The sequence below is a fragment of the Eubalaena glacialis genome, chromosome 17 (genome assembly GCF_028564815.1).
Source record: "Eubalaena glacialis isolate mEubGla1 chromosome 17, mEubGla1.1.hap2.+ XY, whole genome shotgun sequence".
NCBI classification, from domain to species: domain Eukaryota; kingdom Metazoa; phylum Chordata; class Mammalia; order Artiodactyla; family Balaenidae; genus Eubalaena; species Eubalaena glacialis.
The window spans coordinates 235,900-257,875 of record NC_083732.1 but is presented as its reverse complement, the minus strand read 5'-3'; the positions used below and the strand labels follow the sequence as shown (position 1 = coordinate 257,875).

The following is a 21,976-nucleotide window of genomic DNA, read 5'->3' as shown; positions in this document are numbered from 1 at the left end:
TTCTCTTCTTCAGGCCAAATCATCAACAGGTGCCCACCATTACTTTTTTCCTCAGTCCTCACCCATCACGTACACACACACACACACACACACACACACATACAAACACACAGATTGGGGTAGGAGGGCAAGACAGCATAGCAAGGGTCAGGGATGGAGATCAGGGGAGTTTAAAGTTCACCCGCTTCCTGTGCAGACAGAGGAGCAGGTTTCTCTCTGTGTGTGTGCGTGTGTGTGTGTGTGTGTGTGTGTGTGTGTTAGGGGCGAGGGACAGGGGATAACAGTGGTGTCATGATATCAATGTTGGATTTATTAAGGCTGAGATACCTCTTAGTTATTACAACAGCCTGGCCCTAACTGACCTCCGCAGTCTGGTACCTCACTACTCTGCCCTAACACAAGGCCCTCCAGAGTGGCCCTGTGTACATGTAAATTTAACGACAGCCACCTCTGTTCTTGAATCCTTCAGGCGCCAACCACTGAGTAATCCAGACAACTGTCCACTGTTTAGAAACGCCTTTGTTACCAGTTACTTCTCACTGCTCTACCCTCAAATTCCACAGCTCTACTCAAGCATCTTTAAATTGTTTCTATACCCATACTTTAAGAAAGCATTTCATCACCATCTCCCAGGTGAATTCTCTAACCACAATTCCCCTTTTCCATTCAGCAGGGTTTATCACTCTCCTTTATGTCATCATTGTACGACTGTACCAAGATTTTAACACATAAAATGAATAATTTGGTCTATTAAATCATGAACTCTGTGCTGTACTTGGATAAATACCAACAAAATATATATGAGCTGAATGAACTCGAATAATACAAACTGATGTAAAGAATTTTGGGGACTATTTTTCTGTTCTTGATTTCACTGCCAACCAAGATGGTTTTGACCTACCTCCCTCACCTCAATTGGTTTTGATATTTACCCAAAGGATGCAAAATAAACTGTAATTCAAGTGATGCTCCAAAAAGAAAAATAAACAATACAGTCCAAAATCAAATCCAAATGATGTTTTTTCTATTCACTGTATTGTACCACTGGTTTTTTTTCATTACTATGCACTGAAAGTTGAATTGTACTTATTTGTACACAATTATACTATCTTTTCTTTTGAAAGGTTACAACTATGCTTAATTTTACCAATGATCCCAAACACCCAGCAATATTATGTACCTGTGAGTATTCAACTAGTGACTCTCTAATTAACTGCATTATTATATTATTATTAATGCTTGGTACATCAAAATTTTAGTTTCTGAGTAAATGTTGTAAGCTGCCATGAGATTCATTTCACAGATAATTTCACAATAAAATTCATAAAGCTCTAAGCAGGAGGTCTAGATTATAATACCTAAAAACTAAATTCTCAAGAAATTTACATCTTTACCCTGTAAAAGCACTCTTTGTTTAAAATTTATGCTCCCCCATAAAATTTTAAGTCATCTGGCAATGATGAACAGACACATTTCTTAACCACAACTGCTTACTGAACTGTAAACAATTGTGCTTTCACTTCTTGATTCTACATTTTTTTTTTTTTGGCCTTTTCACCCAGTTTAAAATATTCTCTGCCAAAAGCCACAATAATTCTAAGCATGAAACAGAAATCCGAAACCCAACTCTTAAAAAAAAAAAAAAAAAAAAAAAAAAAAGACGAGACAACACTAACCAGGAGACTGTAACGTTCATCACAGTCCCCAGCAAGGAGGACAAGCAGCACTTAGCAGAGCACGCCAGCCACCTGGGATCACCGTGTCACAGTGCTATCACCAGGCACGCCACCATGACTTGTTCTGCAGGGGTAGCCTGTATTGTTCCGTAGAGGGTGAATGGGCAATAGAAGATCCCATTTTTTAAGAAATCCAAGTGAGGAAAAAGCATACAAAGGCTCCAGGAAGGCAATAGATCCCTAAGCAAAGTTCATACAAAACCAGAGAAGAGGGAGTACTCTGGACCGAATGTTTGTGTCCCCCCTAAATCCATATGTTGAACCCCTAACCCCACAGTGTGGCTGTATTTGGAGATGGAGCCTCCAAGAAAGTAATTAAGGCTGAATGAGGTCACCAGAGTGGGGCCCTGACCTGACAGGATTAGCGAGTATCCTTAGAAGAAGAGACACCAAGAGATCCCTATATCTCTCTGCTGAGCACAGAGGAAAGGCCATGTGAGCACACATCCAGATGGCTGCTGCCTAAAAGCCAGGAAGAGGGTTCTCACTAGAAACTGACCACGGTGGCACCTCAATCTTGAACTTCCAGCCTCTAGAACTGTGAGAAAATAAATGTCTGTTGTTTAAGCCCCACATCTATGGTAATTTGTTATGGCAGCCCAAGCCGAATAAGGCAGATTTTGGTACCATGAAGTGGGATGCTGCCATAATAAATACCTGAAAATGTGGAAGCAGCTTTGTAACTGGGTAATGGGCAGAGGCTGGAGGAGTTTGGGGGTGCTTGCTAGAAATATGGATGTTAAAGGTGATTCTGGTGAGGTATCAAACGGAAATGAGGAACAAGTTATTGGATACTGGAGGAAAGGTGATTGCTATGGACTGAATGTTTATGTCCTCCCCCAAATCTATATATTGAGACCCTAATCCCTAATTTGACTGTGTTTGGAGGTGGGGCCGTTTGGAGATAATTAGGCCAAGAAGGTGGTGCCCTCATGAATGGGGTTAGTGCCCTTATAAGAAGAGACACGAGAGAGGATCTCTCTGTTAGCATGTGAGGACACGGCAGAAGGCAGCCGTCTACAAATTAGGAAGAGGCTCTCACCAGGAACCAAATCAACTGGTACCTTGGATTTGGACTTCCCAGCCTCCAGAACTATTAGAAATAAATGTCTGTTGTTTAAGTCACCCAGTCTATGGTATTTTTATTACAGCAGCCCAAACTAAGACAGCAATTTTTATTATAAAATGGCAAAGAGCTTGGATGAATTTTTTTAGTGTTGTATGGATGATGAAACATGTGAGTCGTGAGATTAGATAGTTATAAGAGATTTCTAAGCAAATGTTAAAGGTACGGCCTGAGTCCTCCTGACTTCTTACAATAAAATGCAAGAGAAAACAGATGGACTGAAGAAGGAATTGTTCTGCAAAAAGGAAGCTTTGTAAAATTCTCAGCCTGTCCATATTGCAAAAAAATGAAACAGCATGTTTGGAAGAGGATGCCCAAGGTGTAGCTAAACTACCACTCAATAAAGAGATTATGTGATTACAGGAGCAGAAGCGCTGCCAGTTTGAGCTGAAGGAGACAGAGACCAGAGGAGATGAAGGAAGGCTGTTAGACTTCCCACAGGGCAAAAGAACCATTCTGCTCATGTGCATCATCCTTCAAAAAAGGGAAGGATGACCCTAAAGGCAATCCAGAGATTGTAAGGGCTGGCACTCTCGCCACAGGCCCGGGGCAGGGCAGATATGTTCTCCTGGGTTTCAAAGGGTAGGGCTGCCTCTAGGGTTTGGGCGGGCGAGGCTGCCCCTCCCTACCTCGGGGTGGCGCCTCTGCAGAGAGCCTTGGGTGAGGCCCAAGAGAGCTGGGGCGACACTGCCCTCCAGTGGACCTGGAGGCCAGAGCACGGAACCAAAGAGCATTGTCTTTGAGCCTTAAAATCTACTAGAACTTCCCTTGGTAGTTTTTGGACTTGCTTGGGACATTATCACCCCTTTCTTCCTTCCTGTTTCTTCTTTTTGGAACGGGATTGTCTACCCTGTACCTGACCCAGCATTGTATTTGGAAGCACATAACTTGTCGGCTTTCACAGGCTCACAGTTGTTGAGGAATTTTGCCTCAGGATGAATCAGACCTCGAGTCTCACCCATATCTGATTTAGATGATATTTAGATGAAACTTTGGACTGTACAGTTGATGCTGGAATGAGTAAGACTTTGGGGGCTGTTGGGGTAGAATGAATGTATTTTGAATGTGAGAGGACATGAATTATGGAAGGCCAAGGGCAGAATGTTATAGACTGAATGTTTTCGGCCCTCAAAATTCGTATGCTGAAGCCCCCCCCAACCCCCCAGTGTACCTATAGTTAGAGATGGGGACTCTAAGGAAGAAACTAAAGTTAAATGAGGTCGTAAGGACAGGGGCACTGATTCCATAGAATTAGTGTCCCTATGAGAAGAGAAACCAAAGAGCTGGATTTCTCTCTCTTCCTCTCTCTCTCTCTATGCATGAGCGCACAGCCAGATGGCAGCTGCCGACAAGCCAGAAAGAGAGCCCTCACCAGAACTAGATCATACAGGTACCCTGATCTCAGAAATCCAGCCTCTAGACCTGTAACCAATAATGTCTGCTGTTTAAGCCGCCCAGTCTGTGGTACTTTGTTATGGCTGCCCAAGCTGAGACAGGGGCTTATAACACGTTAAATTTCCCAAGGTGGAAATGTAAAATAGCTAGCTAGTGGGAAGCAGCCGCATAGATCAGCTCGGTGCTTTGTGACCACCTAGAGGGGTGGGATAGGGAGGGTGGGAGGGAGACGCAAGAGGGAGGGGATATGGGGATATATGTATATGTATAGCTGATTCACTTTGCTATACAGCAGAAACTAACACACCATTGTAAAGCAATTATACCCCAATAAAGATGCAAATAAATAAATAAATAAATAAAGTTCCCCGTGCTATTCAGAGAAAGAAAAAAAAATTTTTTTTCCAAGGTGTGGTGTGTATGGGACCACCTGGCGTGCAAACTGACCCCTTCCACTCTGAGTACAGACTAAGAAAGGTCTTCTTTATTAAAAAACTTCCATCTTTAAAAAAAGACTTCCAGTACTTATTTCATAGTACTGCAGGTAATATTTTTGGCTCAGAAAACAGGATTAAAATGGTGTCCAAAAATCACACTGAAAACAACTTTTAAAAGGTCATATGGGACTTCCCTGGTGGCGCAGTGGTTAAGAATCTGCCTGCCAATGCAGGGGACACGAGTTCAATCCCTGGTCCGGGAAGATCCCACATGCCACGGAGCAACTAAGCCCGTGCGCCACAACTACTGAACCTGCACTCTAGAGCTTGAGAACCACAACTACTGAAGCCCACGTTCCCTAGAACCTGCATACTGCAACTACTGAGCCCACGTGCCGCAACTACTGACGCCTCCGCGCCTAGAGCCCGTGCTCTGCAACAAAAGAAGCCACCGCAATGAGAGCCTGTGCACCACAATGAAGAGTGGCCCCCGCTCGCCGCAACTACAGAAAGCCCACACGCAGTGACGAGGACCCAACGCAGCCAAAAAAAACCCAAAAGTACCTTAAAAAGGTCATATGGCTGTTAAATATCTCTATTTTTATAAATTTAACATCAGCTGAAAAGTAAATAAATGTGATGAGAAAAATTTTAGGAACCCAATTACAAAATAACAAATTACTAATTGTGGCTTGTTAGTAGAGTCCTCTAGAATTTAGAACTCATACCCACCCTCCTCTAAGCAATCCTGAAGGAGGGCAGAATTGCATGTGCATCTGTAGAGAAGAGCATACCCACTGCCAGGCCAACACAGTGTAAATCTTGTAGCAAAAAGCACTGAAGATACACTTACTGATGTGCTGATAGAATCCAGGGTGTCCCTACTGCCATGTTATTCTTATTTATTTATCTATCTATCTATCTATCTATCTATTTATATTTTGGCTGTGTTGGGTCTATCTATCTATCTATTTATTTATTTATATTTTGGCTGTGTTGGGTCTTAGTTGCTGCGCGCTGGCTTTCTCTAGTTGAGGTGAACAGGGGCTACTCTTCGTTGCGATGCGCGGGCTTCTCATTGTGGTAGCTTCTCTTGGTGTGGAGCACGGGCTCTAGGCGCGCAGGCTTCAGCAGCTTTGGCACGCGAGCTCAGTAGTTGTGGCGCACGGGCTCTAGAGCGCAGGCTCAGTAGTTGTGGCGCACGGGCTTAGTTGCTTCGTGGCATGTGGGATCTTGCTGGACCAGGGCTTGAACCCGTGACCCCTGCCTTGGCAGGCGGATTCTTAACCACTGCACCACCAGGGGAGTCCTGCCGTGTTATTCTTGATATTTCCTCCACTATCAACCCTCAACCCCCTCTCACTCTCTAAGAACTATTAATAAAGGGTATTCTAGTGAAGAACTTCTAATTCATCAGTTAAGTCCATTTAAATTAGGCCAAAATAGGTAAAATCTACAATGAGGCAGAGCAGTGCACGTCCCAGTAGGAGTACGGTGAATTCACAACCACTAAAGAAAAGCAGGTATTCTGGTCTTGGGTGCTATCTCCTTCCAAGGACACTGTAACAGACACTAACAGGGAGGAGAGGGAAAAGAAGAGAGATTAACTTAAGGATTAAAATGAGATGATACCATAAAAGTTATCATCTCTCAAAGGGCGTGCAGGGAGAGACCAGAGAGTGCAATCACAAGTGAAACACTCAGGGACCCTGAGGGGGAAGCACTCTGAGAATGACTTTACACGGGAACACTGGACAGGGCCAGGTAAAAGAGCAACACAGAATCCCAAAGTAGAAATCACCTAAGGGTTGACAAAGTCAAATTTTCTCAGTAAAGAAACAGGCACAGATCAAGTGACCTGCATGGGCCTTCACTTCCAGCAGAGCTGGGACCATTTCTGCACTCTGGTGTCACGTGGAATTTTAAAATTTACCACTGACACCATTTATTTACTTCATAAACACATCCTGAGTCACCAGGCATGGCTCAGGTTGCTAGGTCAGCCCTACACTTCCTTGTAGCACTTTGCAGAGTTAGGATTTACCTATACTTTATATAATTACAATAGGATACCAGAAGTATAACTACAAACAAAGAAAAGTATACTAGGCCTAGTGGTCAAGTATATGTCATGAAAGACACAGGTGATACAGGAAGGAGGTATGTAGCGCTGTGACGGGTGCAAGGTGGCACAGCAAGGGGTCGGGTTGTGAGAGATAACCAGTCAGGTAGGCTGGGACCCTGACCAAGAATGCTCACCAGAGACTTTAACGGTGATGGATATTTACTCTGACACAAGAGGCAGTCAATGGAAATTTTTTAAAGCAGACAAGTGATATCAGATTTGCCTCTTAGGATGATGACCCCGATAGTCTGAAAATGAGGAAAGGGCAGAGGCAGGGAGACCAGATGGAGACTGACACAGTAATCCAGGCCCAAGGGAACAGGGGCCTGAACTAGTGGTTGATGGGATCAATGGAGAGACTGACTTGAGAGACAGTTCTAAGGTAGAATCACTAGCATCTAGGGACTGGACGGATTGAAAAAAATGTACAAGAAAGCCCAATTGAAGACGGTGCCGTTCATGGGCCAGTGCAGGCAGGTGCTGGGGCACGCTGAGTCCGCTGGGTCTGCAGGACGCTTAGGTGCAGGCGGTGCTGAGGCTGGGCCAGGAAAGGCCACAGGACAGACTTACCAGACCTCCTAGCAGTCGTGGGGGAGGTGGCATGGAGACCCCAGATTACCCAGGAAGGGGACACAGGACGAGAAGAGGGCCAAGACAGAAGTCTGAGGAACACCTGCTGACGCTAAGCACAAAGTAGGAGTCAACAGAGAACCAAGAAGGAAAATGAACATGGGAGGAGGCAAAGCACGAGGGAGACTGTCCTTGAAGAAAGGGCAGCCAGCTGCGTGCAGGCTGCATGAAGACAGCGATTAGGAACGAGCGCTTCTGCACACTGGTGGAAACGGAGCAGCGCCACGCTGGATGGAAGGGGTGTGCTGAAAGTGACGACTCTTTTAAATCACTATCACAATACAAATGCAGTTTCCAATACTTTATAAGGCATTTTAATAATCCAAGGACTTATTTATTCTGTTTGCAGGCTGAAAAGTTTTCTCTTTTGTAACAAAAAACTTTACCACAGAGCCTCTTCAGGAAGATAAGCAGCACTGTATGATAAGCAGCCACCCACTCTTAGACCACCTTCCTGCAGCAAGACTCGCGCCTCCTGGCTCGCTGGAGTGGCCGCCTGGTCTGCCCACACTCTCCCCCACCATCTTCCCTCACAGACAACGAAAGTCAAGTCTGGGCTTGCACTTGCAAGCAGGCTCCTTCAGGCACCAGCGTCCCAAGTGGAAATTATAACCACTTTGAAAGTAAAAATGAGCTGAAGGAGTGTGGAAAACTAGACTGGTGAAAAGATTAAGATGACACACACAAGATTTCACAGCACGGACAAAGGCCAGGGCGATACTGAACTAGGCTGGAGGATAAAAATGACAACTGGTTGAGCGAGCCAAAGAAAAGCCTGCCTTGCCAATATCAACACTTTTCTAAAGGTCAAAACCAGAATTTTGAACATATAGATAATTTTCGTCATTAATGAGGTCCCAATATAACTCTATGAATCAATTTTTATTCATTGAACCACATGTGGAATTCAACGGGAACCATGTTTTACCCACTATATAATTCATTTAGAATGGGCTAACGGTGCAGTCTTATTTTTGGATCATTTACAACAGAAAACAGAAATGAAGATTCTTTTAAAGCTCAGATCTATCAGAAAACAATCTGTAGAATTACTGTTTTTCTTTTCATGTAGAAAGAAATGGAGAAAGCACAGATTAGATAAATTTAGAGGGAACCTGAAAGCATCATTTAATTCTGCTGTATCACCAAACCTCATTTTATATATTTTTAGGTAGAAAAACTCATAAGAATTAAAAATGGATGTGGCAGAAGCAGCCAAGGGGTGACAGATACGTTAGCTGGAGAGTTGAGTTTGGTATTAGTATCCCTTCCTCTGTTCCTCAGGTCCCATCATTATTTTTAACATAATTATGAAATAACTTGATATTATGAAAAAGTCACATATGAATTCTTTATTCTTCTGTTAACTTATACTTAAAATGATCACTGGAAATTATAGTCATTTGGGACATGAAATCACATCTCTAACAGTGGGCAAACTAGTATCATAGTTTGTTTCCTGACGTAAATAACTCAAGAGTATTAATGTGAATTCCTCCTGCCCATGACTACAAAGAACAATATTAAATACCACTGCTGTACCGAAATGTGGGTCTGGATATAAAAAAAAGGGGGGAAAATAAAGCTTAGGCCCTAATTGGCTTTCTGGTTTTACTGGTCAGAGGGGAGCTGGAGATAATCCAGAGGCAGCTCCCTTGACCCAGAGGAAAGGGGAAGTTAAGAAAAGGAACTGCGCGGAACCTCTCCAGCAACCTGGGGCTGACCCACACTGAGTAGGTCACAAGCAGTGTCCCTTCACTTGAAGCAAAGGGTGGTTAAGTAAGGTAGACCAAGGAGTTTAAGAAAACATTTTAAATGAGTTTTCTAAGACTCTGAACTAAAAAACTACAACCCGCTTCATGTCATTCTCATTTCATAAATCTAAACAAACATGCATTGTTTTTAAACTTGTCATATTAGGTCAAAAATCCCATGTCCCTTACATACACTACCAAATGTAAAACAGATAGCTAGTGGGAAGCAGGCGCATAGCACGGGGAGATCAGCTCGGTGCTTTGTGACCAGCTAGAAGGGTGGGATAGGGAGGGTGGGAGGGAGGGAGACGCAAGAGGGAAGAGATATGGGGATATATGTATATGTATAACTGATTCACTTTGTTATAAAGCAGAAACTAACACACCATTGTAAAGCAATTATACGCCAATAAAAATGTTAGAAAAAAAAAACCCATGTCCCCACAGAAACTAAAGATTTAAAAGGCATAAAATATTGACAAAAATCAGCCAAATTAAATGAACAGCTAACCACATGCTTCACGTCCTAGCTTTAAACACTTAACATTAGAAGACTTAGACTAAATCATATGTCTTTTTAACAATTATTTTTCAAGTAATTGAGGGATCTTAGTTTACCAACTAACTTGCTTTGGTAGAAATAATCAGCCTAACATTTCCTAACCCAAGACACTCTTTAATTATGAGAAAATACTGCATCAAAGAAATTAAGAAATTAGGTAATTAATAAGGAGACACACACGTTATCTCCACAAAATTCTTGGCTCTTCTTGCTCCACTACTGTCACTGTACAGAAAATGCTGGCCCTGCTGTTCCTGCTTCCTCTCTTGACCACTCAAGTGGGGAGTCTGGAACATGACCCCATTTCAGGGGGCTCCGTGGCCTCAGAGGAGCCCCTGAAAAGCAGTGAGAAAGAGGCAGGGGCCAGATTTCTGGCTTCGAATTCCCAACAAGTCCGAGTGAGCCCCACTCCACGGGTGCCACTACTCTGGAGGTTAGAAGCTTCCTGTGTGTCAGGGGCACAGCAATGCCCACGTAAGGTTCATGCAGGGAGAGAAGGGCTCCAGGAGCAATGCCTAGGGAACCCGCTGTGGCCTTGGAGACGACGGAAACCAAGCCTCTGAGTGCTCACAGCTAACCATGCTCGAGGGCAAGGGCCAACTAACACTCTGCCTTGTGAAAACTGTCTCACTGGAAAAATCAGCCTCGTTATTGAACTTTTCACATCCTGACACAAAGGTAAAAATTTTACTACTTCTTGAGGAAAAGTCAGGGTGGAACTCTCTACCATTTCACATTTTCCTCCCTTCTCTAATTGTGAAAATAATACATTTGATTTTAACAAATTTCTTCTTTTATAAGAGGAACATTTTTTTAAAACCCTGTCCCAACACCTTTTCCAATGATAACCTTTGTTAACAGTTTTCTACAATTTATTTTATAGTATTTACTAAGACTTCCAAACTATTATATAATGTGAAGAAAATCTAAAAGCATTAGAAGTACCCAGGAGCACTATCCTGAAGATTTTATTATAATCATCAGAATAAGGAATAGTGTATGATATCTTTCCATTTTTCTTGAAGCTGTGTAAACCCAACACTCTTCAGGGGCACTCACGGCAGTTATTCTCCTTTAGACTCGGCGGAGTAACCCTCATTCCCTTTGGCTTTGTTTCTTTTGTCTGATTTTCCAAAATGTGCTTCAATAAGTAAAATTTTATAGACATTATTAAAACATCTTCAAGTATAAAATACTCTTTTGTTTCCTTCCAAAGAATAAATCTTTAATATTAATTTTAAATAAGGAAGCAAGAAAAAATTAATTATAAGATTATGAGAGTCAGAGCTGTCAGTGATGGACCCACATTTGCTGCTTAATAAAAGTTTGAATGAAAGAAATAAGAGACAAAGTAAAACAAACAAATACACACAAGTTAAAATATTAAGGCCACCTGTCATGACAAAACAAAGAGATGCGGCACCAATACACTGTATTTCTCTAGTGAGTAACAAAAAAACCTGAAATTAACAGAAAACCTCTATTTCTACTGAGTAGCGATGGTTATAGGGATACTTGCTTTACAAGTACTTGTTAAGGTATATATCTATGTTTTCTATATTATCTTCTTTGTGATATATTTCAACACAAAATAATAATAATTTAAGAAAAGCAAATATTCACATGGTAAAGGTTCTTCAAATAAAAACTCTGTTGCATCCGAGATTTTCCAAAGCTTTAAATTGTACTTTTATATTTCTCTGCTTGAATAAAATGTATACCAAGTAGACTGCTCCCTATTGAATTTCAATAATAACCTTTTAAAAAAAAACCTTTCAATTGTAATGATTTTGTTCAAGTGGAAAAATATTTAAAATATGGGCTATTCAGGTCAATAAGTACATGAAAAGATACTTGACATCACTAATCATTACAGAAATGCAAATCAAAACCACAATGGGCTATCACTCCACACCTGTCAGAATGGCTATCATCAAGAAGATAGATAAATGCTGGTTAGGATGTGGAGAAAAAGGAACCCTTGTGCACCGTTGGTGGGAATGTAAACTGGTGCAGCCACTGTGGAAAACAGTATGGAGGATCCTCAAAAAATTAAAACTAGAACTACCATATGATCCAGCAACTCCAGTTCTGGGAACACATCAGAAAGAAATGAAAACACGATGTCAGAGATAGCTGCACCCCTATGTTCATTGCAGCATTGTTGACAATAGCCAAGATATGGAAATAACCAAAGTGTCTATCAATGGACGAATGGATAAAGAAAGTGTGAGAGAGATATACATATATATTTATATACTACATATATATAAAATATCCCAGTGTGTATACATCACATACACACACACACACACTGGAATGTTATTATTCAGGCATAAAAGAGAAGGAAGTTCTGCCATTTCCAACAATATGGATTGACCCTGAAGTCATTATGCTAAGTCAGAGAAAGACAGATACAGTATGATCTCACTTATATGAGATCTCACTTTAATCTAAAAAAACACACATACAAAAACAAAAAAACCAACAAACCAAACTGATAGAAAAAGAGATCAGATTTGCGGTCACTAGAGGCAGGGTTGGGGGAAGGGGCAATTAGAGGAAGGTGGTCAAAAGGTACAAACTTCCAGTTCTAAGATAAATAAGTACTAGGGATGTGATGTACAGCATGGTGACTAAGTTAATGCTGCTGTGTGGTATATACGGAAGTTGTTAATTGATCCTGAGAGTTCTCATCACAAGGGAAAAAGTGTATTTTTTCCTTCTCTTTTCTTTTGTATGTATATGAGATGATGGATATTAATTAAACTTGTGATGATACATATATGTATATCAAATCATTATGCTTTACACCTTGCACTTATAGTGATTATATCTCAATAAAACTGAAAAAATCTCTCAATAAAACTGAAAAAAATTCTATCTCGATAAAACTGAAAAAAGATAGAAACAAGAAAAATATGGGCTATTCAAAATCTCAGTTAAATTATAATTTTTCTTGAAAAAATTAATAAGTAACAAAACCACGGTTCCATAACTCTTTAGCCACATTTCTTTGATATTCTGCCCTGGAAACTAGACAGAGACTGGAGGCATCCACTGTAAATGTGAAGCTCTCTTCCGCGGCCTGTCCAGCAGAGCGCCCCTCCACAATGCCTCACAGATCCTGCACTGTGCCAACCTGTACCTATATTTTTCCTTTGCTTATCATCTATCTCACTCAACACAATGAAAGTTCCATGAGTGTAGTGACATGGTGTACATTGTCTGGGACACAGCAGACTCTCAATAAACACCTGTGGAAGGAATAAACGAAGGACGAACTGTCCAGTTCCTTGCCTGTGCCTCTCTCTTGCCACCATCCCATCTCCACCACCAGATTCTAAGCACCAGAAAATTAGCAGTGAGGGAGAATAACATTTATTTCATATAACTAAAATTAGCACAGAAATATGGGCACATAAAAAATGTCCCTCTGCACAAGTGACGTACATGACAATTTCACAGAGAAAGACACTGAAACTGCTTGGTTGCTTACCTTCTACAATACAACTTAAAGCAGAATCAGTGTCTTTTAATTAGCTAATTGAAGTGACCTTAAACACCACCCCCCCCAAAAAAAAGCCTTTTGTTTATCAAGAATAGGCAGTGAAAAACTTAACATTTAAAGAGTAAGGCCCTGTCTCCTGCCTCCAAATCAGCCTTCTTCACTTAACAAATAATCTCTGACTCTAGGGACTAGAAAATAAAATGTTTGGATACCTTTAGGATTTGGAAGGCATAGTGCAGCTCCGCAGGATTGCTGTGAGAGCTGTGTGCACTCCTCACTCAGGGCCTGACAGGAGGCGCATTCAGTGGGAGCCATCACTTGCATTATCTACATCAGTCTAAACTCCAGTGTCTCACCTACTTGCATCATCTCTGAAAAACTTTCAAGTCTGGCATCCAGAAAGCCAAGGAGAAATTAGAAACAGCAAATTCTCCCCTCCCCTGAATTTAGAGATTGTTCTCTGGAGGAGAAAACAACAACAAATAAAAAGCAAACACCCCACAAAACAACAACAAAAGCTTTGGCAGTGGAGTGTGTAATAAACTGTGGCACTGGAAAACAATAAGGTAGTGAATGTAATTTTGAAAAAATCACGGTGGGAAAAATAAGGAAATAATTATTCTCTGGCAGATAGGCAGCCTTGTGTGAATTTACTGATATTTTAAGGAAACTCAGTATTTCATCTAGGTGAGCGCACAGGGGCTGTTTGCCAACTATATGGGACACCCAAGGGCTGGTTAGCAGTGTATGTGGACGCAAGATTTCCCATGTGGCTGTATCAGGATGCTGGTGAGCAATGCTGGCAAAAGGCACAGACAGAGGCACTTACAGTATTTTGTGGCCTACACTTTACAAAGTTTCAGCTGACCACGACTCAGTGGCAAAATGGTAAAAAAAAATTAAAATCCTTTTAATCCAAAAGCTATTAAATGCTAATGCCAATGTGAATAACTAGGTTCATGCTTTGCTCTGATACCACCAATCTAAACTCAAGGTGACACATTTATTGCTTTTGAAACACATACACGTGCACAGAAACCTAAAGCACATCTGTCCTCACAGGCCAGCGCTCACACACACGCACTCAGTGAGCACTGTCAACATGTTCAATGGCAGCAAGGTGAAGAACAAGGAAATCCAGAGAGAATTCTGCTTTGGATGACAGTAAATGCTACTGCACTTCATTGATTTCCCTCCTTTCTTATCCACCTCCTTCTTCTTTCTGAAGTTTAGAGGGAACGTCTACGAACAAAAATCTTGTGAAAAATAATTTATCTCAAACCCATCATTTTTTTTGTTTCACTTCTTCTTTCTTCTTTTTTTTCTCTTTACACTCTTCCTGAACAGTATAAGAAGTTCACTGTTTTTTTTTTATCCAAGAATATCTGTAACTATTATTAGTCTTAAAAACATAGATATAAAACATATTGTGAAAATATGTGTTGCACTGTTACTAAACGGAGGTCAGACAAAGGAATCATCACACTCACATCTACAGAAGTCGGGCACAACACGGGCTCATGTCCTCAGTGCCTGGATCTGCCTTCCCAGCAATCTCCCCAGAACAAGACGGGCCACGATCACGGGCCACCAAGGGAGACTGTTCAATATAAATCTGACTCTGCCACCTGCTAGCCAGGACACAGGACCCTGCCTGTCCAGATTCTCTCTGTCTCTAAAATAGGATCAGAGAACCTAACTGGAAGGTCTGCTGTGAGGATTAAATGAGATGATAAACATGTGAAATACTCTGAATATCACTTAATAGAAACGGGCCATTGCCATCCAGGTAAATGGCAAACTAGTGTTGGAAAACTGTTTCCCCTCAAATAGGAAGAAGAGAAATAAAATGGTTCCTGAAAAGAAATCTAGGAAATATTTTTCTCTTGTTTCTATAATCACAATTCTCTATTCCACAGCCATATTTTAAATTGCGTATTTGCAAGGCATCACACTGGAATAAAATCCAATAGTGGCCTCCAAGCCCTGAGTGGTCTACCCTCTGCCTTCTCTTCTCTGTGTTTTATCCAACACACCCATCTATATTGGCCTTCATGTGCAGTACACATGCTTCTCTCTGTTCTTTCAACAGCAAAGCTCAATCTCTCCTGAGTGTATCAAAAAACAACTACAACAAAAACCAAGAAAACAGGCACACATAAAAATTTACTCAAGTTTGAAGAACCTTGAGATGTATGTCTTTTATACTGAAATGTACTAGAAGGTACTAACAAGGTAAACAAAACTGATTATTAAATGGTATAAGTAAGAGTTATAAAACAGCCCAGAAAAGTAAGCTATCCATGAGGGAAGAAAAGAAGAGTTGAAATCCACAAACTAAAGGTGTTAAAAAATTTTTTTTCTTAAAGCCAGAAACATGTGTTAGAGATACTCACTGAAATATTTGATATTAATATGCAATGTCTTACAAAACTAGACAAGCACTTACTATAACAGCCAGCAACTGCACCCTTGATCATTTATACCAGAAAATTAAACACCTATGTTCACTCAAAATCTTGTTCACAGCACCTTTATTTGTAAGGTCCAAATGTCCCTCCACAGGTGCACAAAGTGTGGTACATCCATATCACAGAGTAAGAGGAACTAACTGCTGATATACACACAAACTTGGATAAATCTCAAGGGAATGGTGTTGAGTGAAAAAAGTCAATTCCCCAAAGGTTACATACCATATTATTTCATTTATGGAACATTTCTGAGATGACAATAGTATGGAAATGGTGAACACACTGGTGGTTGAAAGGCATTAGGTGGGAAGAGGTGGCTAAAAGGGAGCACGAGGGACCCTGATGATGAGTGTCCTGTATCTTGACTGTGGTAATAGGCACATGAATCTACCCAGGTGATAAAATTACATAAACAAAACACACACACACAAGTGCACATAAGCTGGTAAAGCCTGAATAAGGTTGGTGAATTGTATCTGGATCAATTCCTGGTTGTGCCAGCGTACTAGAGATAGGAAAAACGTCATCCTTGGTGGAACGAGGTGAGGGGCACAAGAAGCCACTGTGTTATTTCTTAGAATGGCATTAGTTTAATGTGAATCTACAATTATCTCCAAATGAAAAGTTTTTTTAAAAAGGCAGAAAGATATGTTGAAGACATCCACTCAAATATTTCAAGTTAGTAAGCAGGCTCCATGTCCCTCTCAACTGTGGAATAATTAAATAATACTCCTCAAATATAAGAAACTTGGAAGAAAGGCCTCAGGCTAAATTATTACAATTACAGATTAATTTTGTAAACCATAATTTCTCATATCTGAGGGACATAAAGGTAGACTCAGTGAGATACACTATACTTAATATTCAGAACAAAAACCAAGATGTGGTTCGTAAATTACTACTAACTCCTAGATTTCTCAAACCCATCAGAAGGAAAAATCAAGCCCGACACAGTCCCCTGGTCATTCAAAATTAACCAAAGCTCAATAACGCTCTTGAGTCTGAATGGAATAAGATGGGATTCTGACTGTGGTACTGTGCAAACCCAAAGGTACACCCACACCCTAAGGGGAGGAGGAGTTGCTGCTCTTGGTTGCTTCTGAACTTCCAGATCCGGCAGCAGTGAAACCAACCTCAGAATGACAGTGCTTCTGTGTCTCCACAGTCTATCAAGTCCCAGGGCCATGCTAGAGCTGCATATCCTTCCCATGCAGTTTGATTTATTATTAGCACAGTTCATAAGGCAAGGGTCTACAGTTATACTCATTTTTGACAGGGAAATTAAGAGGATTGGAGAGTTTAATTACAGAGATATTTTAACAAATCCATCACTGAATTTCAGCTGTTTACTAAATTTTAGTTCTTGGGATTGGGGAGAGAGGGAGTTACCTCTACTTAATATTTGCAAGTTTTTCTCTCATTTATTCAGTTGCTATACACGTATAGAAATGAGAAAAAACTTTTCTTATGTGGAAAGAAGAAAATTCTTCTGCCAGGCCACACAGGAAACAAAACACCAAATAGTGAAATGTTCTTCCTAAATATTAATGTTTATAATGAGTTATATCAAAAGTAAAGAAAAAGACACAACTTATTACAAGACATCAAGGGGAGGATTCACAGATCTGAAAAATAAATTCATCTAAGAGACAAACAAAACCCAAATTCCTAAATATAGAGACTTCTAACAGAAAAATCTATTAGAGATGGTCGCATTCATATTTTCAAATTAATGGATTAATTTTTGGCTCTGGTTTTTTGTTTTATTTTGTTTTTGTCTTTTATTCATGGTATAATTAAATACCATGAATACCCTCTATTCCCAAATTAAAGAAGGGAAAACATAAGGAACATTCCAAATAAGCTATTTGGTGCCGATGAGCCAAACAAAAGGTCATCTTTTCTCTTCGGTCCAGGCACCCAGGCACACTAGTTTGTCTTGGTATTTTTCTAGTCCAACCTCCAGAAGACACTCTCTCAGCTCTGTGCTTGACAATTTGGTTAATTCACTGTAATGTTGCAACTCATTAGAAGGGTCCTGCATCAATTTAGTGAGACTAGGATTTTGGTACATCACTGAGCTTAGTGTTGTTTATTAAATGTTTGTTTCAGGGGTGTGTGTGTGTGTGTGAGTGATATGTGTGAATGTCGTGTGTGTACTGGGAGATGCTGTAAGATGTACTGCTTACTGTGGGTCACAGTAACAAAAGTCTGAAAGCTACTCGGACAGAGCAAGAAAAAGGTGTAATATAGAACCCTCCCACTCAGATCGTTGGACACCTAGAGAAAAAGGTGTAAAAATAGTGATGATCAACTTCATATATTTTAATGTAAAAATACTTTTAACTGGCATTTTCTTTACTCACAGATGCCAGTGCAAGCCTTACCTGAAAGTGTCCTTTGGTAAGAAAGATACTGATGTCTCCACAAAGAAATGGCAGATCTCTCTCGATTCTGCAGTCCATTTAGTCTTTCTGCTAGCCCGCCTCTGTTCAACAAATTATAATGTATTAAGCTTAGTTAAAAGAAAAGCTTCAGAATAGTTGGTACATTTATATTTTATACCCTCCAATCAGGGACAAATAAAGCATTCAAATTTTAACTTGTTTGGCAATACATTCTCTTCCTAGAGGCCAAATCCTTCTAGGTTAGTAATCTCCTTTTTAAAGATTTCTCGGAAGATCAGTTTTCTGATTCTTAGAAATACAGGCTCCTCTGAGATCAGTATGACTTCCTGACTATCCTTTCTTAGTTTACTTATTCCATAAATATGTCCTGATTACGTGTTTCCTGCTCTACCTAGCCAAGCACCAGGTGCCAAGGATACGAAGAAGGCAACAAGCCATGTCATGGCGGGCCTTACAATCTGATCAGCAGACGGGCAAACAGATAATTGTAAAATGGGTTCAGAGTTGTAGTCAAGAATAAAACCTGTACATTGCTGATAGGTAGAACACTCAAATAAGAGGATTTGGGTATGGGCTCATTACTTGGCCTATGGAGATAATTGAGTATTAATCATAAACATACAGCAAGGATACCAACATTATACAAAGAAGAAAACTTCCATGTATGACAGGAAGACAATTCATAACAATGGACATACAGGCACTTCACAAGAGCCCTGACCTATCAATGACTAGACAGATAGATAGATAGGTAGGTAGATAAATTATAAATTCATATAAACACACTTTTTTTTAATTCGTAAACTACCTATACTCAGAAAAGTCAGCAGCTCCTAACACATCTGTGATCTTAAGAGAAATCAAGATCAGCTGTTAATCACCATTATGACTACATGTTATATAATTTATCAATGTATTATCTCATAAAATTATGTTCACTGATCATTTCACTACATTATCTTATTTTATTCTAATAATATCCCTTTGAGGTAGAAAGAACAGATATCAATACCCATCTCATACATTATAAAATCAGAGCTTAGAGAGAGGTTAAGAAAATTCTCCAATATTGTATAACTAGCCAGATGAGGAAACAGTTCTTGAAAACAGAAAGAACTGAGCACAGTGTATGGCATTTAGTAAATCTTCAAGAAATGTTAGTCACTGGTGTTACTGATTCTGTTAGATTTTTACTTGCACCCTATGCTCTTTCCACAATGATTGAAGGATCTTATTTTAAAACATATTATATATATTGTCATTACCAACTACTTTGTTTTCCTACAGGTAGCTGTTTTTCTACAGGCACTAATTATTTCTGAATACGTGTGTGTGCAAGCAGTATATATAACAGCAATTTAAAAAAAATTATCATAATCACATATATGCCAAAGAATCTCTACTTTATATATACGCAAGCCCTTCTTATCATTCTGTTTACATGAAGTAACTCATTTATACACTCCCTCTAAACAACACCACAAAAGGAGGTACTACTGTCATCTTTATTTTACAGATGATGAACAGAGACACTGAGTGTGCAGCACTGCAGAAGGTGAGACATCTGCTGAGGGCACAGCTGGATGCATGCCAGGCAGTCTGGCCCCAGAGATCACAAGCTTAGACTCATGATGTACCTACTGCCTCTTCAAGAATACTTACTACTTAATTCCCCAAAGTCTTAATTGCTTTATTTTGGTGTTGTGTTAAATTGAATAGACAGAGATGTTTTCCTTTGTTTTATACCATATAAGACTCTGTATAGTATGTTTGTGAAAGACTGAACTAGAATAATGAAAGTTCGCAAAAAAAAAAAAAAGAATACTTACTACTTAAAGAACTAATCCTAACCCTGAACGAACTTTTTGGCCAACTCAATATAATAAACACAAGAAAAAAAGCAAAACACTGTGTTCTTTGCACAATGATTTAGATAATTATTTGCCAAATGTTGGTTTTCAATCTTATGAAATTTCTTTAGAGAGAAGAAAAAAAAAAGACAAAATACAATCTGAAAGAAGTATATAGTTAATGCCAAGCCCTAGAATCTCACAAGTAAACTGCAGGAATTACAGGATGAAAGGTAGAAAGCAAGAGTAAAAATGAATGCAGAACAGTTCTCCACAGGCGGGAGCATCTGAAACCGTAATAGAGAATCTGCATTTCCACCTTGGTTTTAGTCATAGGGTCACAGGATACCTCTGCTCCAAGAATTCCTGCAGGGAATTCTGAGCTGGTGCACCATACTTAGGAATGGAAACACCATGACCTCTAGTCAACAATCATAATTCTAGTAAAAAACCTCTCGTACACTAAAAAAAAAAAAAAAAGTTCAAGAAGGCTCTACTACAATACATGCAAATTAATTCTTTTTTTGTTTTCTTTTTCTTTTCAATTTTATTGAGATATATTTGACAAATAAATCTGTAAGCATTTACAGCATACACTGTGGAGACTGGATACATGTGTGCATGTTAAAGGACCCCCCCCATTTACTCAATTGACAGATCCACCTCCTCACATATTTATCTTTTTATTTTTCATGTAAACATTTAAATTCTACTCTCAGCAAATTTCAGTTGTACAGGCAGTGTTCTGAATAACCATCACCCCATGTTTACATTAGATCCTGCTAACTTATTCACTTTATGACTAAAAGTTTGCACCCCTTTTGTATGAATATATTCCCAGAAGCGGGATTGCTGGATAGTATGGCAGATCTATTTTTAATTTTCTTAGGACCTCTGTACTGCTTTCCACAGTAGCTGCAGCAATTTACACTCCCACCAACAGCACACAAGGGTTCCCTTTTCTCTACATCCTGGTCAACACTTGTCATCTCTTGTCTTTTCAATGACGCCCATTCTGACAGACGTGAGGTGGTATCTCAATGAGTTTTGACCTGCATTTCCATGATGATGACTGATGCTGAACACCTTTTCATATGCCTGTTGGTCACTTGGAGGTCTTCTTTGGAAAAATGTCTATTCAGTTCTTCTGCTCATTTTTTTTTTTTTCACACACACACTGTATTTTATTTTTACAAGAGATAAATAGACTGACACCAAGCATTGTACATGGATGACCACAAAAAAAGCAACAATGATTGCAATTACCAAACATGAAACACACTCATACTATGTCATAATATTGACATTCAGTCCAGTACTCCTCCACTGTAACAGCTCCTTTACTTTGCAGTGAAAATTGATTTGTATGTTCTTTGCCTCTGAGTCCTTGTGGGATTTTTTCTTTTTTTTTTTAAATTCAAACAGAAAGTCACAAAAATTATACTCATCCTCATCAGTTCACTCAGTCCCATGTAATTAATTTTTTTTTTCATCTTGATCTTTTGTTAGCACTTTTATGAGCTCATCAGTTTTTCATTAGAGTTCTGAAAATACTTATTCATTCAGTTCAGCAGTACAGTCAGGTACCAGAAACCTGTACTTGTCAGAGTCTTTTCCATGAATTTCCTGAAGATGAAACCCTTTTATAGGAACGTATTTACAAAAGCATCAGAGTACACCCAGAACTGTCTGTAAATGACAAAAGACTTAAAAATGACCACAGTTAAAGATTTGATGAAAGTTCATAATAATGCAGTTGACAAGAAAATTAGTTATTTCTGAGATATACATTTTAAAGTAATAACTAGGATTATGACTTATAACATTATACCAGAACATATAAGATTTTTAGAAATTTCATGTAATGTCTGAAACATTTATATTAACATATTTCCATACAAATAACCCAATGAAAGTTTAGTATTAGTTGTTTTGTTTGTTTGTTTATACTGCAGGTTCTTATGAGTCATC

General features: G+C 39.7%; 1 protein-coding gene across 6 annotated transcripts in view; it reads right to left on the bottom strand.

Annotated features, from left to right (window-relative positions):
• SPIDR (scaffold protein involved in DNA repair) overlaps positions 1-21,976 on the bottom strand; it is a 367,405-nt gene that overhangs the window by 201,161 nt on the left and 144,268 nt on the right. For all 6 annotated transcript variants that reach the window (XM_061171846.1, XM_061171848.1, XM_061171850.1 and 3 more), the window contains exon 7: positions 18,135-18,235. In XM_061171846.1, the coding sequence (XP_061027829.1) occupies positions 18,135-18,235 (101 nt within the window). The remainder of the gene's footprint in view (positions 1-18,134; positions 18,236-21,976) is intronic.